Genomic DNA, 21,579 nt, shown 5'->3' with positions numbered 1-21,579 from the left:
TTCAACAAAGAATTTTTGTGATACAATAGAACTTATTAAGATGAGTTATTTAAATTAAATAAGAGTACTGACTCAGTAGATAAGGGTGCTTGCTGCCAATTCTAATACTTTGCATTTGCTCCTTTATACTCAGGAGGATAAATGACTCCCCCAAATTGTCCTCTGACCTCTCCATGTCCAGGTGACATTATCCCATTCCTTCATAAATTACATATTCAGTTAAAAAGTTCATAAAGAAGGATGGCTAGCTAATCTATGTGGTATTTCATGATAGTCATCTCTACCATGGTCATGAGAAAATGATAACCTAACTTGCAAATTTGGCCGTTAGGGAAAAAATTATCCTCTGTAAAAATTTAAGTTCTTTAAACCACTGTAAGTTTATTGCAAATTATTTATTTATTATTCATTAGTCATCTAACTAAAGAGAGTAAGTAGACAATAGCAATAAGGTTATTTATTATATCTGCAAGAGATATGTAGCTCTTCCCTGTGTGGTGAGCAGGTGGTCACACGTCACTGCTCAGAAGGGTCAATTGTTATTTAGGATTCCTGTGCTGTATAAGCTATGTGAGCAGAGGAAAGCAACTGTATACCTCTGCTAGAACAGAGCATTCACTCTCACAGCAAGTAGTCTCTTGATAATTACTAATAAACTGAAGTTAGTTCTAGATACCTTGGAAAGTCTATAAAGCTTTACAAATACTTCTTAATTATGGAAATGAAAAAGATTATCATTTAAATAAATCTTTGTAACTGGTAATATTCATATAGACTATCTTCTGTTAATTACGATCATTTGTGCAGGTAGACAGAACAACAGAGAATAGATTCTGAGAAGAAAGTGTATAACAAGTGTGTTACTCTGGTATTTGTTACCACTGGACACTTAGTCTTTCTTCTCCTCTATATAATAAATAAGAGGACAGAAAAGACTTCTCCTATTTCTGTATAGCATGGACTATGACATGTATCTCAAATACTTACTTTTTCTTGTCTCTTGAACTTGTAAAACTACAATGATTAGCAGGGTAGTTTCTATGGATTGAATCATATATTCCTCCAAAGTGCTTATGTTGGGGCTAAAATCAAGATGGCAGTATTCAGAAGTGGAGCCTCTCATTTTGAGACCCATCCTTTGGGCAGGCATCAATCCCTCACAGTACTAATGATGGTGTGTTACGCTTGCAGACAGGAACCTAGCATCACAGCCCTCCGAGAGTCTCTACCCAGCAGCTGACTAAGACAGATGCAGATACCCACAGACAAACATTAGACAGAGGTCGGGGATCCCTGAAGGCCCTCAAGGAGATGACAACCCCACAGGAAGACCAACAGTGTCAACTAACCTGGACCCCTGGGAGCTCCCAGAGACTAAAGCATCAACCAAAGAGCATACATATAGGCTGGTCCGAGACCCCTGCACATATGTAGCTGCCTTGTCTGGTCTGAATGGGAAAAGATATACCTGATGTTACAGAGACTTGATGCACCAGGGTGGGAGCTGTCCTCTGAGAGGTGAACGGGAAGGAGTGGGGGAAGGAACTCTGAAAGGGGGGACCAACATTTGGGATATAATTAATCAAGAAAGAAGTGGGCCTCTAGGAAGTAATAATTCACTCATAAGCATTCCATCTGCTATTAAAGGTCAATGAATTTGTCCCTTCTGCTGCTTCTTGTTTTGTTTTGTGAGGTTCCAGCAATGACATGCTAATCTGCAAGCAGAAAACAACCCTCATCATGCAGAGAATCTGCTAGTGCCTTTATCTGTCTCTTCAAAGCACCCAGACTGTAAGAGATCAACTTCTAATATTTATTAATTCCCAGGTTAAGATAACTGTAGCCACGGGAATAGACAACAGTAGCACAGGAACAACTCATCCTCTTCTGCAGCTCAAAATGGCATGATGGTAAGTGAGGCCACACATGCATTTGTAAGACGTGAGGCATACAGAGTTGATCTAATAGGAAGGGTACAACTTCCTCATGGGGATAATTCTATTATATAGGATTAGATAGGAATCTGCTGCTATATGTGCTGTCTCCTAGAGAAGACATGTTGGTCTGCTGACAAGTTTTCTTCCTGTCCTTCATCATGGGCATTTATATCAGAATTTTTATAAATTTCATTATCATGAACATTATTTTGATTTTTCAAATAAAATTTTACATATCTTGGATAGCAATTGAGTACAGCATTAGAATTCCAGACAGAAAGCAAAAGGCTTCAGAATAAAAATAATCTGTTTTCTCATTCTACTAAATTAATAGATAGTAACTCCTATAAAAAAAAGCCATAATGTAATAAGTCTTCATTCATATATTAGTAAGAGAAAATTATTTAATCCAATCCCCCTACCCACCCATCTCTAAGCTTTACAAATAAGAAAAAAAAAAAAAACCCAGAAAATTATACCTGCAACAGTTGACGACTGTGTTTCTTCTGTTTGGGGAACAAAAACTCTGATCACACTTGTATTGATATAAATCAAAGGCAAATTGCGTGAAGTCAGCGTATGGGTCCTCATGGGCTGACCGGAAGATTTTCTTTTCTCTCTTTGGGTCTTTGGAAGTTTAGTGTGAAATATGCTTGCAATTGCATTAAGTAAAGGAAAGCACAGAACAATATCAAATGCTTGTGCAGAAAGAAGAATTTCATGAAGAAAATGAGGTGAGCCATCCATTAAACCTTCAGATAACTTATGAAAACTTCTTCGCTCATTTCTTGAGGTTAACTTGTGGCGGACATTTTTTGTTACAGCTTTTGTGTATGTTAGAGAAAGGAACCCATGCTGCTGATGAGCACCATCTAGGAGCTTTGTAGTTGTCTGTTCCAGAAAACAAAAGCAGAATACACATTTCATTTTTTTTAAAGGAGACAGTATTTATATGTGTGTGTGTGTGGGGGGGGGACTAGAATTTTGACCTTCTTGTATTGGTCATCCCACATTTCTTAATAAACATGGGAGTATTTTTCCCCTAATCAATTAGTGTTACATAGAATCCTATTTTACATATCACTTAACATAAAATTAGACTAGACATTATCTATATCATTTCCAACACCTCTTTCCAATACCTAACAAGAGAAGAGGAAAAGAAAAAAACCACATTAGATAAACAGGACAAAGGAACCAATAAGCCATGTTCTCTCTGGGTCTGTGATCCCATCTCCCCAGGGCCCTTTTCTCTCTACTTTCTCAGGATTACACCTATAACCAACAACAGACTGGATCAGATCAGAAGGGAAAACTATGTAAATCAGATATTACTGCTAAGTTTTTACTTTTTCTTGTTGCTTGTTTGCTTTGGTGTGTGTGTGTGTGTGTGTGTGTGTATGTGTTTCCGTATTCAACTGAGGGTCTTAACACATGCTATGTACATACTCCTGAGCTCAATTGTCTGCTAGACTTTTAAACTGGACTTTATAATGAAGGAAGGTAAGAAAAACTCTGTATGCATTTTTGAAATGAATTACCTGACCATTTGGAAAAACATAGAAGGTAACCATTTAGTGCTAAAATGTGTCTTCCCCTAGTGGTCTGCCTTTGCACCATCTAGTCCTTCAAAACTCCCTCTTTTATCTACTCCCTGCTTCCCTTCTTTTCTTTCTCTGTTTGAAACCAACAGAACCACAGTAAAGCAAGATAACGTGCTGGACTTTGATCCCTATATGTGCCAGTAGGCAGCAACAGGAGGAAAGGGCCTGCTGCCACCCCCAATAGAGAGGGAACAGCAATGTTCCATTCCCAGGTGTCTAAATAAGCCTGTCCATAATAAGCTTTTATTTAAACCCTGGAAAGAGCATAAAAAGCATTTCAATAGATGCATAAATGCTTTAAAACCCTTTGAAACATGTCAAATATAAGCACTCTTGAAAGGTTAGCTAACAGAAGGGAAAGGCTTGCATTTTCTTTCTTTCTTTCTTCTTTTTTAAATTGGTTATTTTATTTATTTATATTTCAATTGTTATCTCCCTTCTTGGTATCCCCTCTGCAAACCCCCTAATTCCATTCCCCCTTGCATTTTCTTAAACTGCTGTACTTAAGTAAGGAGAATAAATACACTTGGCCAAAATGGAGGCAAAACATTTCTTTTCCTATTTTCAAATGTGCAAAAATCAGCATTTACTTAAAATTTAAAATGAATAGAGACAACAAATAATGCAGAACTTTCCACAGAAGTGACTCTGGTGGGGTAGTCCTGGGGCCTGAGCCCGGGATTCCTCATGCAGCTTACAGTCTGCTACACAGCTCCAGCTCTACTCTAGGGCAAGTCATTTTTTTTTTTTTAACTGTAGAAAGAAAATGTCAAAAAAAAAAAAAATTGGCTGGGTAGTGGTGGCGCACACCTTTAATCCCAGCACTTGGGAGGCAGAGGCAGGCGGATTTCTGAGTTCGAGGCCAGCCTGGTCTACAGAGTGAGTTCCAGGACAGCCAGGGCTACATAGAGAAACCCTGTCTCAAAAAAAAAAAAAACTGGAAAAGATTCAAAATAAGATCTGTGAGTTGTCTGAAGCCATTTAAAGTCACTAAGACTGTTTCTTAGGGCTGAGTGGCAGTCACCTGCTCCTAAGAATGCAAACGAGCATGTGGGTGAATGACCAGAGATCTAAGGAGCTTCTGCTCTCAGACAGCCAAGTTAGATTCCTGTGTGTAGTACTAAAGAAACTATTAAAAAGTTAAAATTCAATGCAAAGAAGCATTAGCTATTATGCAAATAAACTAGTAAGCTTTATAATGTAAAGAGAAAAATCATAGGAGATATTTCCTAAGGATAATATTTATGCCTTTTCAGCTTTACATGAGAAATAGTAAGTATTTTGTAAACACTGAGAAAATATTAATATTGTGGTGACTTAGTAGACTAAGAAGTGGGTACATTTTAAAATTTCATGAATTTTTATTAACTTTAAAATTTCACTTATTGGAATGATTCTAATAACATATTTACATATGTTGTACCATTCAAAAATATACATTTGATACTTCTGAAAGTTACTAGGATGTACCCTAATTTAATTTTGTACCCAGGAAACAAGAGCACTACAAATTTGTCTTAAATAAAGACAGCAATAAGTACTTCTATTAGCTGCGAGATGATGACAACTGCATATGAGAAAACAAAACAAAACAAAACAAAACAAAACCAAGGAAAACACAAAGCAGTCTGGGCAAGAAGTAACCCAGGAATGACAAACGCTGCATTGCTCAATGCTTGAGTAGTCAACACAAGTGGAAAGCCATTTTACTTAATAACTTACTTTGATTTTCTTATATTGACAGCAATATTCATCTTGGCTCACAACGTCAGAATAGCGAAAGTACATATAGATAACAACCAGCGTATGATAGAAAGGCAATTTATGATACAAAAACAGACTATGGTTTACTTATAACGAGTATGTCATTAGCAACAATGAAAATCAAGCCCTGACTGTGTGGACAGTTCAGGTCTTATTCTGGGTACTTGCTACGGGAATTCTGGGGGACAGCTTTAAAGTGATTTCTTACAGAGGAAAGGAAGGCAGAACAGTTACTGCAAGAGTCCTGCTTGCTCAGGGGTCAAAGCAACAAGGTGCTAGTCAGTACAGGAAAGGGAGATACCCCCACAGTGCCCCAAAGACCAATACTCTTCCCAAAGGCTTGAGATGAGAAGACAAAAAAAGCAACAAAAGCAAAAGAGAGAGAGAGAGAGAGAGAGAAAGACAGAGAGAAAGACAGAGAGAAAGACAGGGAGGGAAGGAGAGAAGGAGGGAAGGAGGGAGGGAAGGAGGGGAGGAGGGAGAGAAGGAAGGAGAGAGGGAGGGAAAGAGAACAAGTGAGCTAGAGCTGGAATGTTCAGTTCTGAGCCATCTCTTAGTAGGGCCTCTGTGCTTTTTCTGTAAAAATCATTGCAAATGGAGATAACTAAAACAAAAAATAAAGTAACTGATTTCCATATGCAATTATTACTTTAAATTTTTAGTAATGGCAGTCCATCATGAACTTACTTATGAAAGGAAAAATCTTCCAAAACATCAACATAGCAATTCATAAATGATAAAATATAGTAATAAATGTGATACAATCCTACCTTTGAATATTGATGTTTATTTAATTGCTACAAAGAAATTGGCTGTAAAACATGAGCAGATTAAGACTATTAATTCTAATTAAAAAAAATTTAAAGGAAGAAGTCTAAAAGAATGTACTGAGTTTTAATTCTTAATGTCATTACTTCTGTTGCAAAGTAAAACAAATACAAACAATTTAAAATATATTCTCAAAAATAAAAAATTACTAAATGAGTCTCACCACAGGTTTTTCTTTGCACTGCAGAAACACTCCTTCAAAATGTCCTGACTGCCAACCTTCCCCAGGCCTGGAAAACATAAGTTCACCTTATGTGTTCTCTTCAATTTCTCTCAATTAAAAAACTGACATCAAAATACCAGCAGTTCTACAGTAAAGCATGCTATGCTCCTCACAGATATAACAATGTGGCCAGCGGACCCACTTACAGCAGTGAAGCATGCTCTCTGCGCTGCATGGAAAGACTTCTGATGACAGATTTATCTGTTTTTCTTTTTATCAATTTTTGTCTCTTCTAATAGATGAGAAGGTACAGAGAGGTAAAAATCTTTGTCTCTTTTATTAAACTCTATATCTCTAGTGCTTCACAAAGAGCCCAGCATATAAAATATATTAGTAAGCACATCATTATACTGATAAATTATCTAAAATTTAGAACGTATATAAATTAACAGTAAAACTAAGGATAAAGTGCATAATATTCATATCAGAAATTGCTTCAGTTCTTCAATAGATATATTACATGAAAAATCATTTCATTTTAAATATAGTATACTGGAAAGAAATCAAAGGACAAAAAAAAATCAAATGCCAATTAATGACTCATTGTTAATATGACAAAAATAATTGCCACCTAGCTATTAAGATAGTATTACAAGAAGTGCTACAACACAGCAAATGATATATTGTATATTTCGTAATGATAATTTCCAGCTATCTATTATAGATTTGTACTTAGTGGTATAATAAGTATGACATATGAGAAAAGACAAATAGAGTAGAACTAGACATGTTTGCAAAACTATTTTAGGAAACATAATTAAGACATTGGGCACCTACAGTTACACAATGAAAACTGTCAAACTGATAAATATTATGAATCTATTAAGAAAATACTTCTTCAAACTATTTCTAGGAGAAGTTACCATGAAACTGAAGATACAATACTATTTAAAATATTTTAATAGCATCTTTAGATTTTATCGTATGTGTGTTATATTTCAAATTAAAAATAAAACCCTCAGTTATATTATAAATCAAAAAAAGAAAAGATTTGAACTTTTATTTAGGAAACACTAATGGTGAGATCATTTTAAAACATTGAAAAATATCTATTACAAGCAAATAATATTTTCATGTAATCTTATTTTTGTTATAGAGGGACTACATAGAAAATAATGTGGTTTTACATTTATCTATGACATGTATATTATTTATAACAAAAGAGAAGTCTCCTCAGAGTTAAGGGGCATGACCAGGTGCTCCACTTCAGTGTAGGCTACAGAGCAAGTAGATCAAAGTACACAGCAACAATCAAACATGTCGACTGTGTCCTAAGCATCTTAGCAAATCTTTAACACATGGCATACACTTGGGAGGTATTTGTAAAAGCAGTAATGTGGATGTTTATGAAGAGCTATATGCCATGTTATAAAATTTTATTGGATACAAATTAAAGAATAGTAAAACAACAACTTAACAACTGTTAAGCATCCTCTTTGAGAGTCATAACTGTAGAACAGAAACATCCTTATGGTGACCAGCTCTAACAAATCCAGCTCCCCTGTAGTTGCCACCCATCACTGACCTGCTTTGATAGTGGTCGATACTAAAACTCTCTATCTTACACTTCACTTTAGTGTACACATCCTGCACATCTATGGATGCACTGAGATCTTCTAGTTCACTGACCATGCAAACTTCTGCAAAAAGAAACAAGCATGATTATCAAAAGAGTTCCTCATAATCACCATCAATATCTCCCGTCTTCTATTTCACATTGGCTAATGCACCCTGACCATCTAAAGAGCATAAAGATTATAGACTTCTATACTTCTAAGCAACGTTAGTGCCAAAGGCCCCTTAATGCTAAGAGAAGGTGTCTATTTCAAGTTAGGAAAACAATAGTTTTCATTGAACAGATGAATGTGTTACAGCCAAGGATCTCTGGATACTGATAATGCAGTGCATCGCTATGCTCACAGTAAGTCACTCATACCTTCTGGCTGAATTTTAATTATCGAAAAGCAAAGTTAGATTTTACAAAGTCAAAGAGAATAGGTAAACATAAGCTTTATATAGTGATGAGATCAATGAACAATTCTCAAAACACTTAAATAAGAGCTAATTAAATTATAAATGAAAATACTGAAGACAGTTATACCTAATATTTCTTCTAAAAGCAGTAATAATTTTCTTAAATCTGTACAGTAGGAGAGAAAAATCCTCGTGTACCTGTGCCTTTCTTTTCAAGGTCTGGAGCAAAGAGCTTTATAGTAGCTTTGGGGAGCACCCACTGCATCCACAGACTAACACGGCCGCTGGATCCACCAATGTTACTGGTAGTTTGTTCCAAGGTAACAGAGTCTGAGAATGGTGAATCGTCACCAGCTTGAATCGAATCTCCCTGTGATGAAGAAAAAACAAACAAACAAAACAAACTCAAATGTTGATACTCAATCAGAAATAAATAAAATAAAATTTATAATCTAAAATAATTTTAACATTTCCATATTATATGTTCTGATCATATAAATGGTACTGCTAACAAACCAAGCTAAGCATTATAAACATATGCTACTCAAGCAGTTTATATAGTTTTAATGTAGGTGCATGATATTATAGCTTTTCTGAGAACAAGGATCTCCAAATAGCCAAGGGCCACAGCCAGCTGCCTAGGAGTACATTTTTATACAATCACAGGCAAGGAATCATTTACTGACTGTGGCTGCTTCTTGATGGAGATGATTAGCTGCTACAGAGAAGCTGAAGACCACAGGTTTCCGGCATTTACCCTCTACCTCTTGACAGAAGAAATATGTGTTTGACATAGAGCATTAATGAATAAATTTAGAGAAAAATATAACCAAGTAATTTGTACAACGTAATAGTCAAGAAAGAATTTCTCTTGGTAGACTAGATTAGGCTTTATGAAATGTTTTGTATGACTGAAATCTAGAGGAATAACATATGAGTTTATTTAATTTCATAGGTATATACTGAACTTGGATAAGGTCCTAAATTCCAGAGTGGCAAGTCAGCCGTGAACGATTTGGTGGGTGTTTTTGTTTGTATTCAAAAGATTTTAGTAGCTTAGAAAAAAAACCTTTTATTTGATGTTAGACTAGAGTTGTGTAGTTCTAGTCTTAGATGCAGGAAAAGATGCTGCTGGAAACAGGTTTCAGTGCTGTGCATAGAAAAGCTGGACAGAAACACATCAAATACAGCATGCTTACTTGTTAGAGGATGCACTGGTAATCTATATCTACTTAATCAGGTTGAGTCTAGTAGGCAGCATGATATACTATGATAAGGACTTCCCAGAGTCCATAACCTCCTTCATAAGTCAGTTTTTATGACACTGAATGCTCAGAATCTAGAATAAACAAGAGCACGAAGGTAAAGAAAGTGTTTCTCCATAGTCAACACGTCCTACGTGGATGTTAATCACCAACACTAAGCTTGCATGCTTCCTCCCGCCTGTCTCATTCTGTCATTTCTCCAACAAGACACACATTTTCACTTGCTGTACTGAGGAGGCTCTAACAGGCCTGAACGGATTTTGCCCTTTTACTCCCTTTCCTCTCCCTTGCTAAACCCTTTACATTCCTAAAGTTAGTTACCAAAGGTTCTATTCTCTTGCTCGGCCACTTCCTCCTCCTGAGGTTGACTACTAGGATCCAATTATCAAAATATTTAAGTCTAGCAATGAAAAGCCCTGTTTTGGCTGCCCTGACTAATATGCCTAATCAAAATTAACAAGCTCATTCTAACTTAGGGTTTCCCCCTTTGCCTATCTCTTGTCTGTGTCTCTCATTCTCTGCATTTGTTCTGCTGGGACTGAGAACTTGGTCATGGGGGGTCTTGTGGGAAACCAGTACTTTCATACATCCATAATCTCTCATGGTTCCCTGTTGATTTGAATGTCTTAAATAAACTGTTTATTTCCTATGTAATCATGCAAGAGCAAAACATCCCTTAGAATGTTTGAGAAGGCATGCAATACTGGTTAATGTGTTATTTTCTCCTGGTAGATAGTCAAAGCAGAAGCCACTAATCTCTTGATCAACCATACCTGAAAGTAAGAGCCATAATTAAAGCCTCACACAAGGAGCCAGAAGCCATGTTCTATCCTGCAGACATGCCCTCCTAGCCAGATAATTAGAAAGCTGCTACAGATGTGTTTTATCTTGCCTTCTCTCCTTTAGCTTAAAAGACAGAAGAACAAGTGTGAAGGACTATGGCAGTGACAACCGTTACTGCAAGAGCTCACAAGGAAGGTGTGACCAAGCACAGCAAAAGAACTAGTGTTCTGGGACTTACTGAGACAGGAAATTTTTAGTTCCTTGTCCCAAATATAACCAAAAGCTGTTTACGGTTTTTTTTTTCATATTTCTACAAAATAAGTAGACCCTGTTTTTCAAATTTATAAATTCATCATAAATAAAGTTTCTATAATTTAAGAAGCTACAGAAATTTTGTTTTTGGTTAGCTAACATAACGTCTAATAAAAAGCACAAACTATTTCCAAATAGTTATTTCCAAAGCAAATGCTTTTTACAACGTCAAATCAATAAAAGATGACACAATGTAGCTATTATACCTTTTTAAAGAGTTAGTTCCTAGAATAGAAACATTCCTAATCAAATCCTCAAAGAACAGCGTACCCCATGGGAGGACAGGTGCAGAGAAAACAGCATCTAATCATGTTTAAACACTGCTGGGTATCCTGATAAGAATCCTGTGACTGTGGCTTCTAGCTTAGTAAACAAACACTCCTGAGAAAAACGTTTTAACTACTCTGTCATGCAGTTTCAATTTTCTTTTTGGATTTAAAACATTTGCTGCGATATTGTTAAACATGTTTCTACATTAATTTCCTTCTTTATTTAACAATTCTATAGTGAAAACTGGACCCAAAATGGTAATGCTGAACTATTTTCCCACATTTCCTTAGTCCAATTCTAAAATAAAAAATTCATGGGAAATTAACCAACATATTGAATTTATTTGCCTAAGTTAATTTATCTTGCTTCATGGAAGAACAAACACTTCAGCTCTCTATCCTAGGCCTGCTGCAGAGCTCAGGGAAGATCATAGTTGGTCACATTGCTACTCTTCCTTTTCAAAATAATTTCAACAGTCTTGTTCAATCACACAAGCTCCCCAAGGGCTAAACACTTCCACTGTTGTTTGTACTGAAGTCAGCAGTAACAAGTGGCCTGCTGGGTCTCCTGCACCTTTGCTCTCAGTTTCAGTAAACCAGCTTTTAAGCAGAGAGCTTAAATCTCACCCATGCTTCCTAGTTTACCATGACACAAATGCAAACACAGGAAGCTGAAGCTGCATTGGCAGGAATCAGACTGCTTGCACCAACACAGTAGTATGAAAAGATAATTCAGCAAAGTTTCAATCATCTGGGATCCTACAAATAGTTTTACTTAATACAAACAGTTGTTAGAATGTAGTCAGAATCACTAGATTCATTTCTAATAAATTCCATACTCAAAAAAGGAAAAACCAGTTCTGACCTACACAACCAAGTAAGACAGTATATTTAAGTTGTAAAAAAAAAATGACTTTCTTTCAATAGAGATTTGAATTAGACATTTATAAACTCAAAGTTAACTTTCAAAGAAGATCCAATGAGATAACTGACATGAAAAAGTAAGGCTGCCTCCTCAGACTATTACACTATAGTGTATAAAACAATCTACAGATGATACATGAAATATTACAGGTATTTTCTGATATGATTATTTTAAGTAGGGAAAAGCATTAAATAGAAAATATTTGATAGCTAACAAAGGCTAAATAACAACCTTCACTTATCTGACTCATTAATTTATTCCATGTTCTCTGAAGAATAAAAAGATAAATTAAATGCCATGGTTTGTATATTTTGAATAAAAGCTTCTCATTTAATATAAACCACCTAATAAAGAAAATAAATCTTATTTTAGAAAATATTAAAAATAATTAGCAGTCTTAAAACAGTAGTATAGTAAAAATGCTCACAGTACACTTCTCATCAAAAGGGCTCTGAACAAGTTAAGTGACCACTGCTTCAGGCACACAGTCACTGAGAATCTAATGATAGCTTTGCTGTAACAATCATTTACATTTTTAATATACTGATGTCCATCCAACAGCTATGTACATTAAAAAACTATCATCTTTAAAGCAATAAAGCAATTTGACTCCTGGATTAACAAATAATTCTAGTTAAAGTTTGGGTGAAAGTAGCTTCTAAACATTGGTGGGTCAACATATCAGGTTCTGTTTTAAGAACTAGTGTCTTAGGCATTTACTTAGCATTTTATATTTTTCTCTTGCTTCATTTTCAGGTTGTTGAGACAGAGTTGTCATATCCCTATGTGGCTTAAGCTAACTCAAAATCATGATGCTGCCCAGACTGGTCTGAAACTCTCTCCTTCCTCCTCAATCTGCAGAGTAGCATGATCATGGTGAGGCAGTACGGTATTAGCAGTATCTGTTGACTTATCAAAATTTAAGCCCCCATTTAAAGACATACTTGTGTTAAGCAGCATAGTGATGAGCTGAATTTCCCAGCTCAGCTGGTATTGTATACAGAGAGTCATTGTCTATGTGAAACATGATAAATTCTTCTAAAGACAAATGACTATGCCTTAAATACTGTGCTGTTTTTAAAAAAGTTGAACTAAATTAATAAATATGTGCAAGCAAAAAGCAATATGTATGTCAGCTTAAGGATAAAATGTTATTGTCCCTGAGAGTTTTCAAATGGACAGCTGACATGAATGCACACTAAAGGACTTTGTTTCGTACTGCCACTCTTTCATGAAGCATCACACTATGCAATTAATAGCACAAGGCACCCAAACCATTGCTGTAGCTTCTTGAGTCCTCTTTACAAAACAAAGTCTCTTGTGATACAGTGCTTTAACCACTATAGGAAAATTTCATGATCTAGATAACTTTATTTCTATTTATAATATTTAACAATACTTAAAAAGAGTATAAATATAGAAATAAAATAGAAACAGAAAAAAATATCAAGGCCAATTTTTCAATATGTTTTTTAACTCTTTGTACAGAAATGTCATTAAAGCCAGAACAATATGATAAACTTCCCTTCACAATTAAAAAGATCTCAAAAGTTAAAATTACGTTTAACTTGCAATGCTATTTTTTTTAAATGGATGGAAAATCAATTCAAGTTATTACTGAAAGACCTAGGTAACAAAAGTAAAATCATCCAAAACAGGAAGTAAAAGTGTTTCTTTTTGTAGACAATCTTGCACATAGAGAACCCTGAAGAAGCAACTGTCCAAGGACAAGGAAGTGGGCTTAGGCTAGAACAAGGAAGTAATCTCAGGCAGGAATCTTAATCATAGGATAGAACAAGGAAGTAGGCTTCAGACATGAAAATGATTTGGGGCTAGGATAGGGAAGTAGGCTCAGATACTTTGGTCATCCTGATAAACCTTAGAAACAGCGAGGACAACGAGAATGTGATCTCCGAGTGTTCGCTCGCTCTGTTTACTTCGGTGCCTGTTCCTTGACTGTCTGCATCTATTGTATTGCTCATTCCTCAACCTGGAACTGACCTGAATACTTGCATGTCATTAAAATGATATAAAAGCAAAAAGGAGGAGGGGGGATGGGATAGGAGTTTTTAGGGAGGGGAATGGTAAAGGCATCTAAAATGTAAATAAATAAAATATCCAATTTAAAAAAAAGAAAACCCTGAAAAATCTATAACACAAAATTCTAGAATCAATAAACTATACTAAGTTGCAGGATGCCAAATAAATAAATAGTAATTCATTGTGTTTCTCTGCATTACCAGTGAACAAGAGAAATTCTTCTATACTATCTAGAAAAAAAATACAAATTAAGCAGAAAAAAAATTGTGTAAAACTTTTTCAATAACAAAAAGAAAAATGGAATCTAGCCTTAACAGACTTTATTTTCTTTTTGAAGATTTTATGTACATCAGTACACTGTAGCGGTCTTCAAACACACCAGAAGAGAGCATCAGATCCCATTACAGATGGTTGTGAGCCACCAAGTAGTCACTGGGAACTGAACTCAGGACCTCTGGAAGAGCAGTCAGTGCTCTTACCCTCTGAGCCATCTCTCCAGCCCCCTCAAGAAACTTTGAGACACACCTACTCAAACATCACATGTCCTACTTAGAGGACGCTGCTGCTCAGCAGTGTTGCAGCTGAGGCAGATGAACAGCTGAGAAGGGATGTGGATGGACAGTCATTCAGCTAAATCGACTTAGTCATAAAATGTTTAACTAGTAAACTTTAAGCTTTACATTATTGTCATCTACATCTGGAATGTCACCAGAGGCCACTTTGGTACAGGCTTAACACTTAGCAAGGGGAGGTAGTAGAAACTTTAGGAGGTAAAGTCTTATGGGCAGTTTTATGGGCAGTTTTCTTAAAAGAATGTAGTCCCTCCTCCCAATACTATTTTTTTTTTTTGGATTAACATTCATTTTAATAAGAATGGTTTCCTCAGTAAGTGCGTCTGTGAGCTGAAGCTGTGTGGCATCAGGACTTTGCTTCCTGCTCCACAGGCTTGCTTCAGATGCCACTGCACGACCAACTCCCCAGTGCTCTTGAGGCACGTGCTGGACATGGTCTCTTCTGTGGGAAGTCCCTGTGGCAGCTTCAGGGGCTGGATGTGTATCAAGTGTTTCACCACTTTCAGCTTTGCATTCACCGACGAGATGTTCTTGTGAATCTGAGGGCTGTGTGCCTTCTGTAGGCCGAGCATCTTGATCGTATCTTTTTCCCAGTATGGATGCCTCTTTGTACTTTTTATTCTTGTAACAATGTGCAGTTTATGAGGGTTCTGGGGGTCCCCACCATATTTTTCATGATCTTCAGGTCTAGGCTGAAACACTTTATCTGGAATTCTTGATCTAGTAAATTTGTGACGTATCCATTCTGAACCAATGAGAGATTCTGCACCTTTCTTCATAGTCTGTAATCTGCCTGGAGGCCTCTGAAATACTGAGCGCAGAACCCCTGCCATAAGTGTGGTAATTCTTCTCTTTAGAGGCGGCGACCGCTATGTCCACTCCGAACGGCCCCTCCCAATACTTTTAATCCTTTTACTGCCTTGGACTTCGAAAAATGGAAAGGTGACTAATGTATATATTTAAATATAGCAAAAAATGTTGAATGGAGTATAAGACTATTAGTTATACGTTAAAGACAGTACGTTAAACGTGGCCAGCAAACGGTCTTTAACATCAGGCCCCTGAGTGGGACTCAGATTTCTTGATCAGTAAGTATTATTTTGTCAATGACTAGTATAAAATTCAGTTGGTAAAATGGCTGCGATGACGTATGGCTGTAATCCCAGCACAGGCAGGAGGACTGCCACCAAATTCGAAGACAGCCACTGCTATGTAGTAGTAAATCCTGTAAGATAGATCAATGGATGGTAGATAGATAGATAGCATGGTCTTTAAGAACACAGCAGTGCAGGAGGCTGAAGACTATGGTTTCCCCTAGTGCCTGCCATGGCATGCCCAGATAGTAAGAACTTAAGACTTCTTTTACTTAGCTCAACTTCACATAACTTTGAAGTATAGTGATACATATGGACCATGAGAATTTTCCTGTGAAAAACATGCTTTTCTACAGAATAGACCAAGAGAAAAACTTCCCAAGCTATTTTTATATATAAAAAAAGAATAATATTATTTCTTCTAGTAAAATACTGGAAGCTTATCATAAGAAAGAAAAGGCTAATGTGGTGGCACACACCTTTAACCTCAGAACCCAGCATCCCGGAGGCAGAGGCAGACAGATCTCCACCTTGGTCTATACAATGAATCCCAGGGAAGCCAGAGTGAGAACCTGCCTTTACCAAGAAAAAAAAAAGTTAAAAGTAAAAGAAAAAAAGGAAAATATATCACAATATATTTCAGAAGTGCAGGACCAATTTAACATTTAAAATTCCATCCAGTCAATTATAATAGTCTCAACAAAATAAAATATCAAATATTGCCAGGTGTGGTAACACATGCTTTCCTGAGCTCCCAGCCCACCTGGCTTAGGTAGCTAGTTCTAAGCCCACCAGGACTATATATTGAAACCTTGTTTCAAAAAAAGAAAAAAAAAACAGCACCACCCCCAAAAAAAAAGCATGCATGCCCGCACACACACACATACACACACACACACACACACACACACGTGTATACACACAAACACACACACACATGCAAAAGGGGAGGAGGGGACAGTAAAACCAGTATAACTTCAGGCATACAATTACAAAGAAAAGTAGAATTTTGCCAACATTAGAGAGGACAAAAACAAATAAAGGTATATATTGTATTCAATGGAATAAGAGAACTGTACGTAAACTGACTACACAGTGGATAATGTTTTGGGTGAAATACCTGTCATTGTCCCAGAGGACAGATTATGATGCTAAAGCCTGGAGATTAAACACTGTGATGCTGACACTGTCGGAAAAGACCCACACTGTTTCCAAGGTCTCTTCAATAGAATTCATAAACCCAGAATTATGGTGAAAAGTTGGCCCAGCTGCTACCTTGGGTGTTGCTAACTTTAATTCACTATGATTTTATTTCCTAGTACACAGAATGGAAATGTTAATCTAAAAACTCTCTCTGAGGATGTTTCTCTTTTAACAAGTCAGCTGCTGATGACAGAAGTTAGAAAACATTTTTGCTCCTATGATGAATTCTGCAAATGTCCTATCCTAACAAGAAGCTCATTCTTAGAGCTAAGAAAATGGGTCCACAGTGAAAGGAAGAAAAGCAACAGAGGAAGCTGAGTTAATTATCCATGGTTTATTGTAGCAGGTTAGCTAGGCTCTGCTGCTGTCATATTGTCCTGGGTCTTGTTGCTTGTCCTTAGGTATCTGGTTTTCCTTGATGTTAGCTAGAGGATCCCGATGGCAGCAGTACTGTGTAGGAAGGTGTGCACTGCCCTGGGCGGGCAGGATAATGGAGGTCAGGGTACCTGAGTCTGCTGGCTGGGTCTCAAGCTGCCCCTACTCTGCAGGCTGTGAACCTGGTGGACCCAACTTAGATGGCACTCTGCAGGCAGAGGCCGGTGGATCTGTGATTTTAAAGCCTGCCTAGTTTATGTAGGGAATTCCAGGCCAACCAGGGATTATAACGAGACCTGGTTTCAAAAAACAAACAAACAAACAAGAATAAAATATAATTTTCCTTACATTGATATCTATATATTAGAAAATAACAAAATATTGAGAAAATTTTATTAAGAATGTACTTATTAAAGTAAAGTAACAGAGTTTGCTGACTAGTGTGCTAATAAAGCATGTGATCTGTCTGGACACAGACCGCACCCTCACTCCCTCAGCCTGTGGTGTGTTGGAATAGGAGTTTAGAGAGGGTGGTGTACTGAGTGAGTTGGAGTTTTATCACCATTTCACACAGTAAAAATCATCTTGTAGATGCAGATCATCTGCAACCACATGAGAAAGGTCAGATAGCTATAACCAACTCCTATGTTGTATGTGCTCTGTGCCCAGATGGTTCCGATGCTCACATGCAATGTTGCTAATACAAAGGCTTTCTGTAATGAGGAGACAATTTCAGTGCAAGGATGACTCAAGAGAAGCAAAGGACTGCCGTGCTGCCCAGCAATGCCATGCTCAAGGAGGCTCTGGAACAGACTCCATGTTTATATAGTCTCCAGGGATACAGAGTCTCTGCATTCCCATGCTTTCCAATGAGAAAACAACTTTTACTTGCATTAAGTTAGGCAGGTGGTACATTTGAACACACAAGCAAATCCAGGAAAAATCACGATACTTGTTATATGGGAGGATCTCAAAATGAGTTAACTGCATGATTCAAAGGTGGAAGGAAAGAAAATTGGAAAGGTCATAAAGCAAATTTCTAGAAACACAATGAACAAAAGGAAACAAGAAATAAAGGTTTGGCCCAAAGTTTGAGTTTTTGTTGAGCTATAGCACAGGGTGAGCCATAGTTGACACACTCTGATACACTGAGAAAACATTCACCTAATCTTTATGTTGTCCTTAATTATTGAATTATTAAGGAGATACATTTAAATGTAGGTGTATTCTCAGTTTACTGTGATCCCAACAAAAATATTTTATTGAAAGGAAACAAAGACAGTAAGGTATGTAAAGCATGAACATGTAAAGAAACTTGTAGCTGTACTACTCAACGCTCACAACAAAATCATCTATCTCAACAGCAGCCCTCCTTTCCTTCATGGAGACAAATCAGCCAGAGTACCTGAAGGTATCTCTGATAGAACAAGCTTCCCAAGAGTCAGGGTCCAGTGAGTATCTGGGTAACCAATGACTTTTCCTTCTGGCCATACTGTGCAAGTGAGTGCCACTTCTAGGTTGTTCAACCCTGATTCTGTATTGCTTCAAATAAGCTCTTTCACATAGTATCTCTTGATAAATAATTCCCGAATGCTTTACATTAACATTCATTCATTTTTAGTTTTTAACTGCCTATATCAACTGCCTTGTAGCCATCTTTGTTTAGCAACTTACTGCTTCAATCTTCAATTACTCTATGTCACAGACTGTATTATCTAACAGGTCATATACCTTACAGTTATATCTTAGAGGTATGCTATTAAAACGAGTGTTCAGAAGTGGGAAGTGATGGTGCACATCTGTAATTCCTGCACTTGGAGGCAGAGGCAGGTGGATCTCTGAGACGTGGCCAGACCTGTCTACAGAGAGAGTTCCAGGACAAGCAATCTTACATAGAGAATCTCTGTCTTCAAAATCAAAAAGATGAGGTGAGGTGAGGTGAGGTGAGGTGAGGTGAGGTGAGGTGAGGTGAGGGAAGGGGAGGGGAAGAGAGGAGAGGGGGGAAAGAAAATAGTATTCTGTAATTAAACCTGAAAACAGCTACAGCTACAATGAATCAAATAGTTTACTGTAAAACTTTTCAAAGCTTTTGAAACCAACAACATTGAGGATTTCTACATAATAACTTAGTGCTCTTACTCTAACAGATAAGGTTAGCAGGTAGCGGCAGGAGGAAGAAGAAGAGGAAGAGGAAGAGGAGAGGGAAGAAGAGGAGGAGGAGGAGGAGGAGGAGGAGGAGGAAGAAGAAATGAAAGAGACTATTTTGGGTAGGTTCAGTGTCATTCCTGAAATTTCAAGGTTAGGAATCAGAAATTCAACCGGATCCTTTGGTGAATATAACAGTCCTGCAACACAATGAAAACTGCATCACAGATTAATCACATAGTCTTAGAAATGTAGAAATCGACTTAGAGATCCAATTATGCTTTGTTCAAAACTGTATCCGAAGTTTGCCACTGCTCCAGAAAGTCAAGCTTCAGCAGCACCACCACATGTGGCATTTACTACAGCCCTATAGAACCCTATCTGTAGCCTTTGCATATGAACCCTAGGTATGTTTCTTTGTAATTACTTCTTGGCTACGAATTCTAACACAGTTGTGCCATAGCATTCACACAATATATATTACTGGACCTTATATATTTTACTTTCTACCTTAGTAATACTGCACATACATATATAGTCTATCATCTGTTTTCATTTAGTTTCTTATACAGTATATTTTCTTTCACTTCAGGATAATAAATGGGCTGCTACAAAGTAGTATTTATTATATAGAAGAAGCAGTGGCATCCTGTCTGCCCTTACAGTGCTACGATGAAAAGCTGAACTGATGACTAAGGGAAAAGGAAACACTGAGGACAACAGGGCTCAGAACCACTGAGTGGAAGACAATAGTTAACACCTGACTTACAAGCACAGCGAGAGCAAGAGAGGAGAGCAAACCTCTTTTTCACTCAGCTTCGAAGTTTCCATACCCCCAAACAGTAGCCTTACTGCACTGCAGACTGTGTATAGTCCTGGAATACTTCACGGCTTACTCAGTGGTAAGACTGCTTGACATTCAAAGGAAGATCACACAGATCCAGGCAGAGCAGAGCTCCTCAAGAGCCTTCTCAGTCTGTCAGCGTCCATGGTGGTAAAGTCACCTTTACTTTCAATGTCTGTGACAGAACCTCATTGTATTTGATCTCTCCCTGGGTAACAAGAGATTTGAGAACCACTTACCTCAGTGGTAGTTCCTATGTCAGCAGATGGGCTGCACGTGCTGGTGTCTGGTGGAGCTGTGCCTACGCTGCTCCGAACTGGAGAACCAGGGACAGGCCCTGCCATTGCCTCTGGGTAGACTGAAGATGGAATAAGATTGCCTCTCTTCTGAATGTTACTCCAGACTTTACTCATGGTATCAGACAATTCATAAACGAGCTGGACCTGAGTGAGCATAAGGAGAGTAGGGAGAAGAATCAAGTTTCCAAATTCCATTCACAACCTTCTAAAATGCCAGATATAGGAAAACTGACAAGTTCAAAAATGTGAGAGTCTACAAAATAAGTAACCAAATAACAGCCAAAAATAACACCACGGAGCTGGACTGATTTACACAAGCCACAAACTTACGCTGTGCTATTTTATGATCAGCAAGCATTTTTGCAGATGCATGCAGTCTAACCAGCAGTGCTCACTATTGGGAAGTAGATTCCTTTTAAGAATGATACTGAACAAATACAAATGCCATTACACAGAGAACTCGTGAAAGCAGAAAGCACACACGCACTGTGGGAAGTGGGGCTACTTTGTGCACTACAGAGCAGCTATCGCTCTTTAAGGATAATTTCCATAGCTTAATCCTCCCTATTTTTTTTGAGATAAAAATGACATAGGATTACTGTTGAGGGAGGTGAAAAGAGTGATATAATAGAGTAGGAAAGTAAAAACATTACCTTAGGAGACTCTGGAGATAGACAACATCTCCAAACTACTTCCCCTGGGATATGTCATTCTAATAGTCAGAGAAAAATTGTTTAACTTGCAAATTATCTGACTGAGTTCTAAGATATTTATGTAAGATTTCATAAATAAGCATTAATCATGGAGTTTGTATGAGAACATATTGGCATATACTGTATAAAATAAGCCCGGGGGGGAAGGCAAACATAACATATAAGCAAACCCACAGCTGGATACCATACTCTGATTGCCATTTTTAAAAAGTGAAATTCTCCTATTTACAAAAAGTTACAGCCCTAGGACACATCCAGAAGATGAAGCTGGCCTCTCACATAAGCAAAACAGATACACAGAGACACTGCTGTCAATCAGATGCACAGAGTCACTGCTGTCAATCAGATACACAGAGTCACTGGTGTCAATCAGATACACAGAGTCACTGCTGTCAATCAGATACACAGAG

The 21,579-nt window shown here is 37.4% G+C and overlaps 1 protein-coding gene and 1 pseudogene across 1 annotated transcript in view; both read right to left on the bottom strand.

Moving 5' to 3' along the window:
- Positions 1-21,579, bottom strand: part of Vps13b (vacuolar protein sorting 13 homolog B) — a 585,584-nt gene that overhangs the window by 258,918 nt on the left and 305,087 nt on the right. The window contains exons 24-28 of the mRNA XM_028767027.1: positions 20,397-20,600; positions 8,529-8,700; positions 7,882-7,996; positions 6,297-6,363; positions 2,417-2,828 (exon numbers count right to left, since the gene is read on the bottom strand). Of these exons, the coding sequence (XP_028622860.1) occupies positions 2,417-2,828; positions 6,297-6,363; positions 7,882-7,996; positions 8,529-8,700; positions 20,397-20,600 (970 nt within the window). The remainder of the gene's footprint in view (positions 1-2,416; positions 2,829-6,296; positions 6,364-7,881; positions 7,997-8,528; positions 8,701-20,396; positions 20,601-21,579) is intronic.
- LOC114621522 lies at positions 14,843-15,329 on the bottom strand (annotated as a pseudogene).

This window comes from Grammomys surdaster, unplaced genomic scaffold (genome assembly GCF_004785775.1).
Source record: "Grammomys surdaster isolate TR1022 unplaced genomic scaffold, NIH_TR_1.0 63, whole genome shotgun sequence".
Classification (NCBI taxonomy): Eukaryota; Metazoa; Chordata; class Mammalia; order Rodentia; family Muridae; genus Grammomys; species Grammomys surdaster.
Note: the sequence above shows the minus strand (reverse complement) of the source record. Positions and strands in the feature narration are given on the sequence as shown.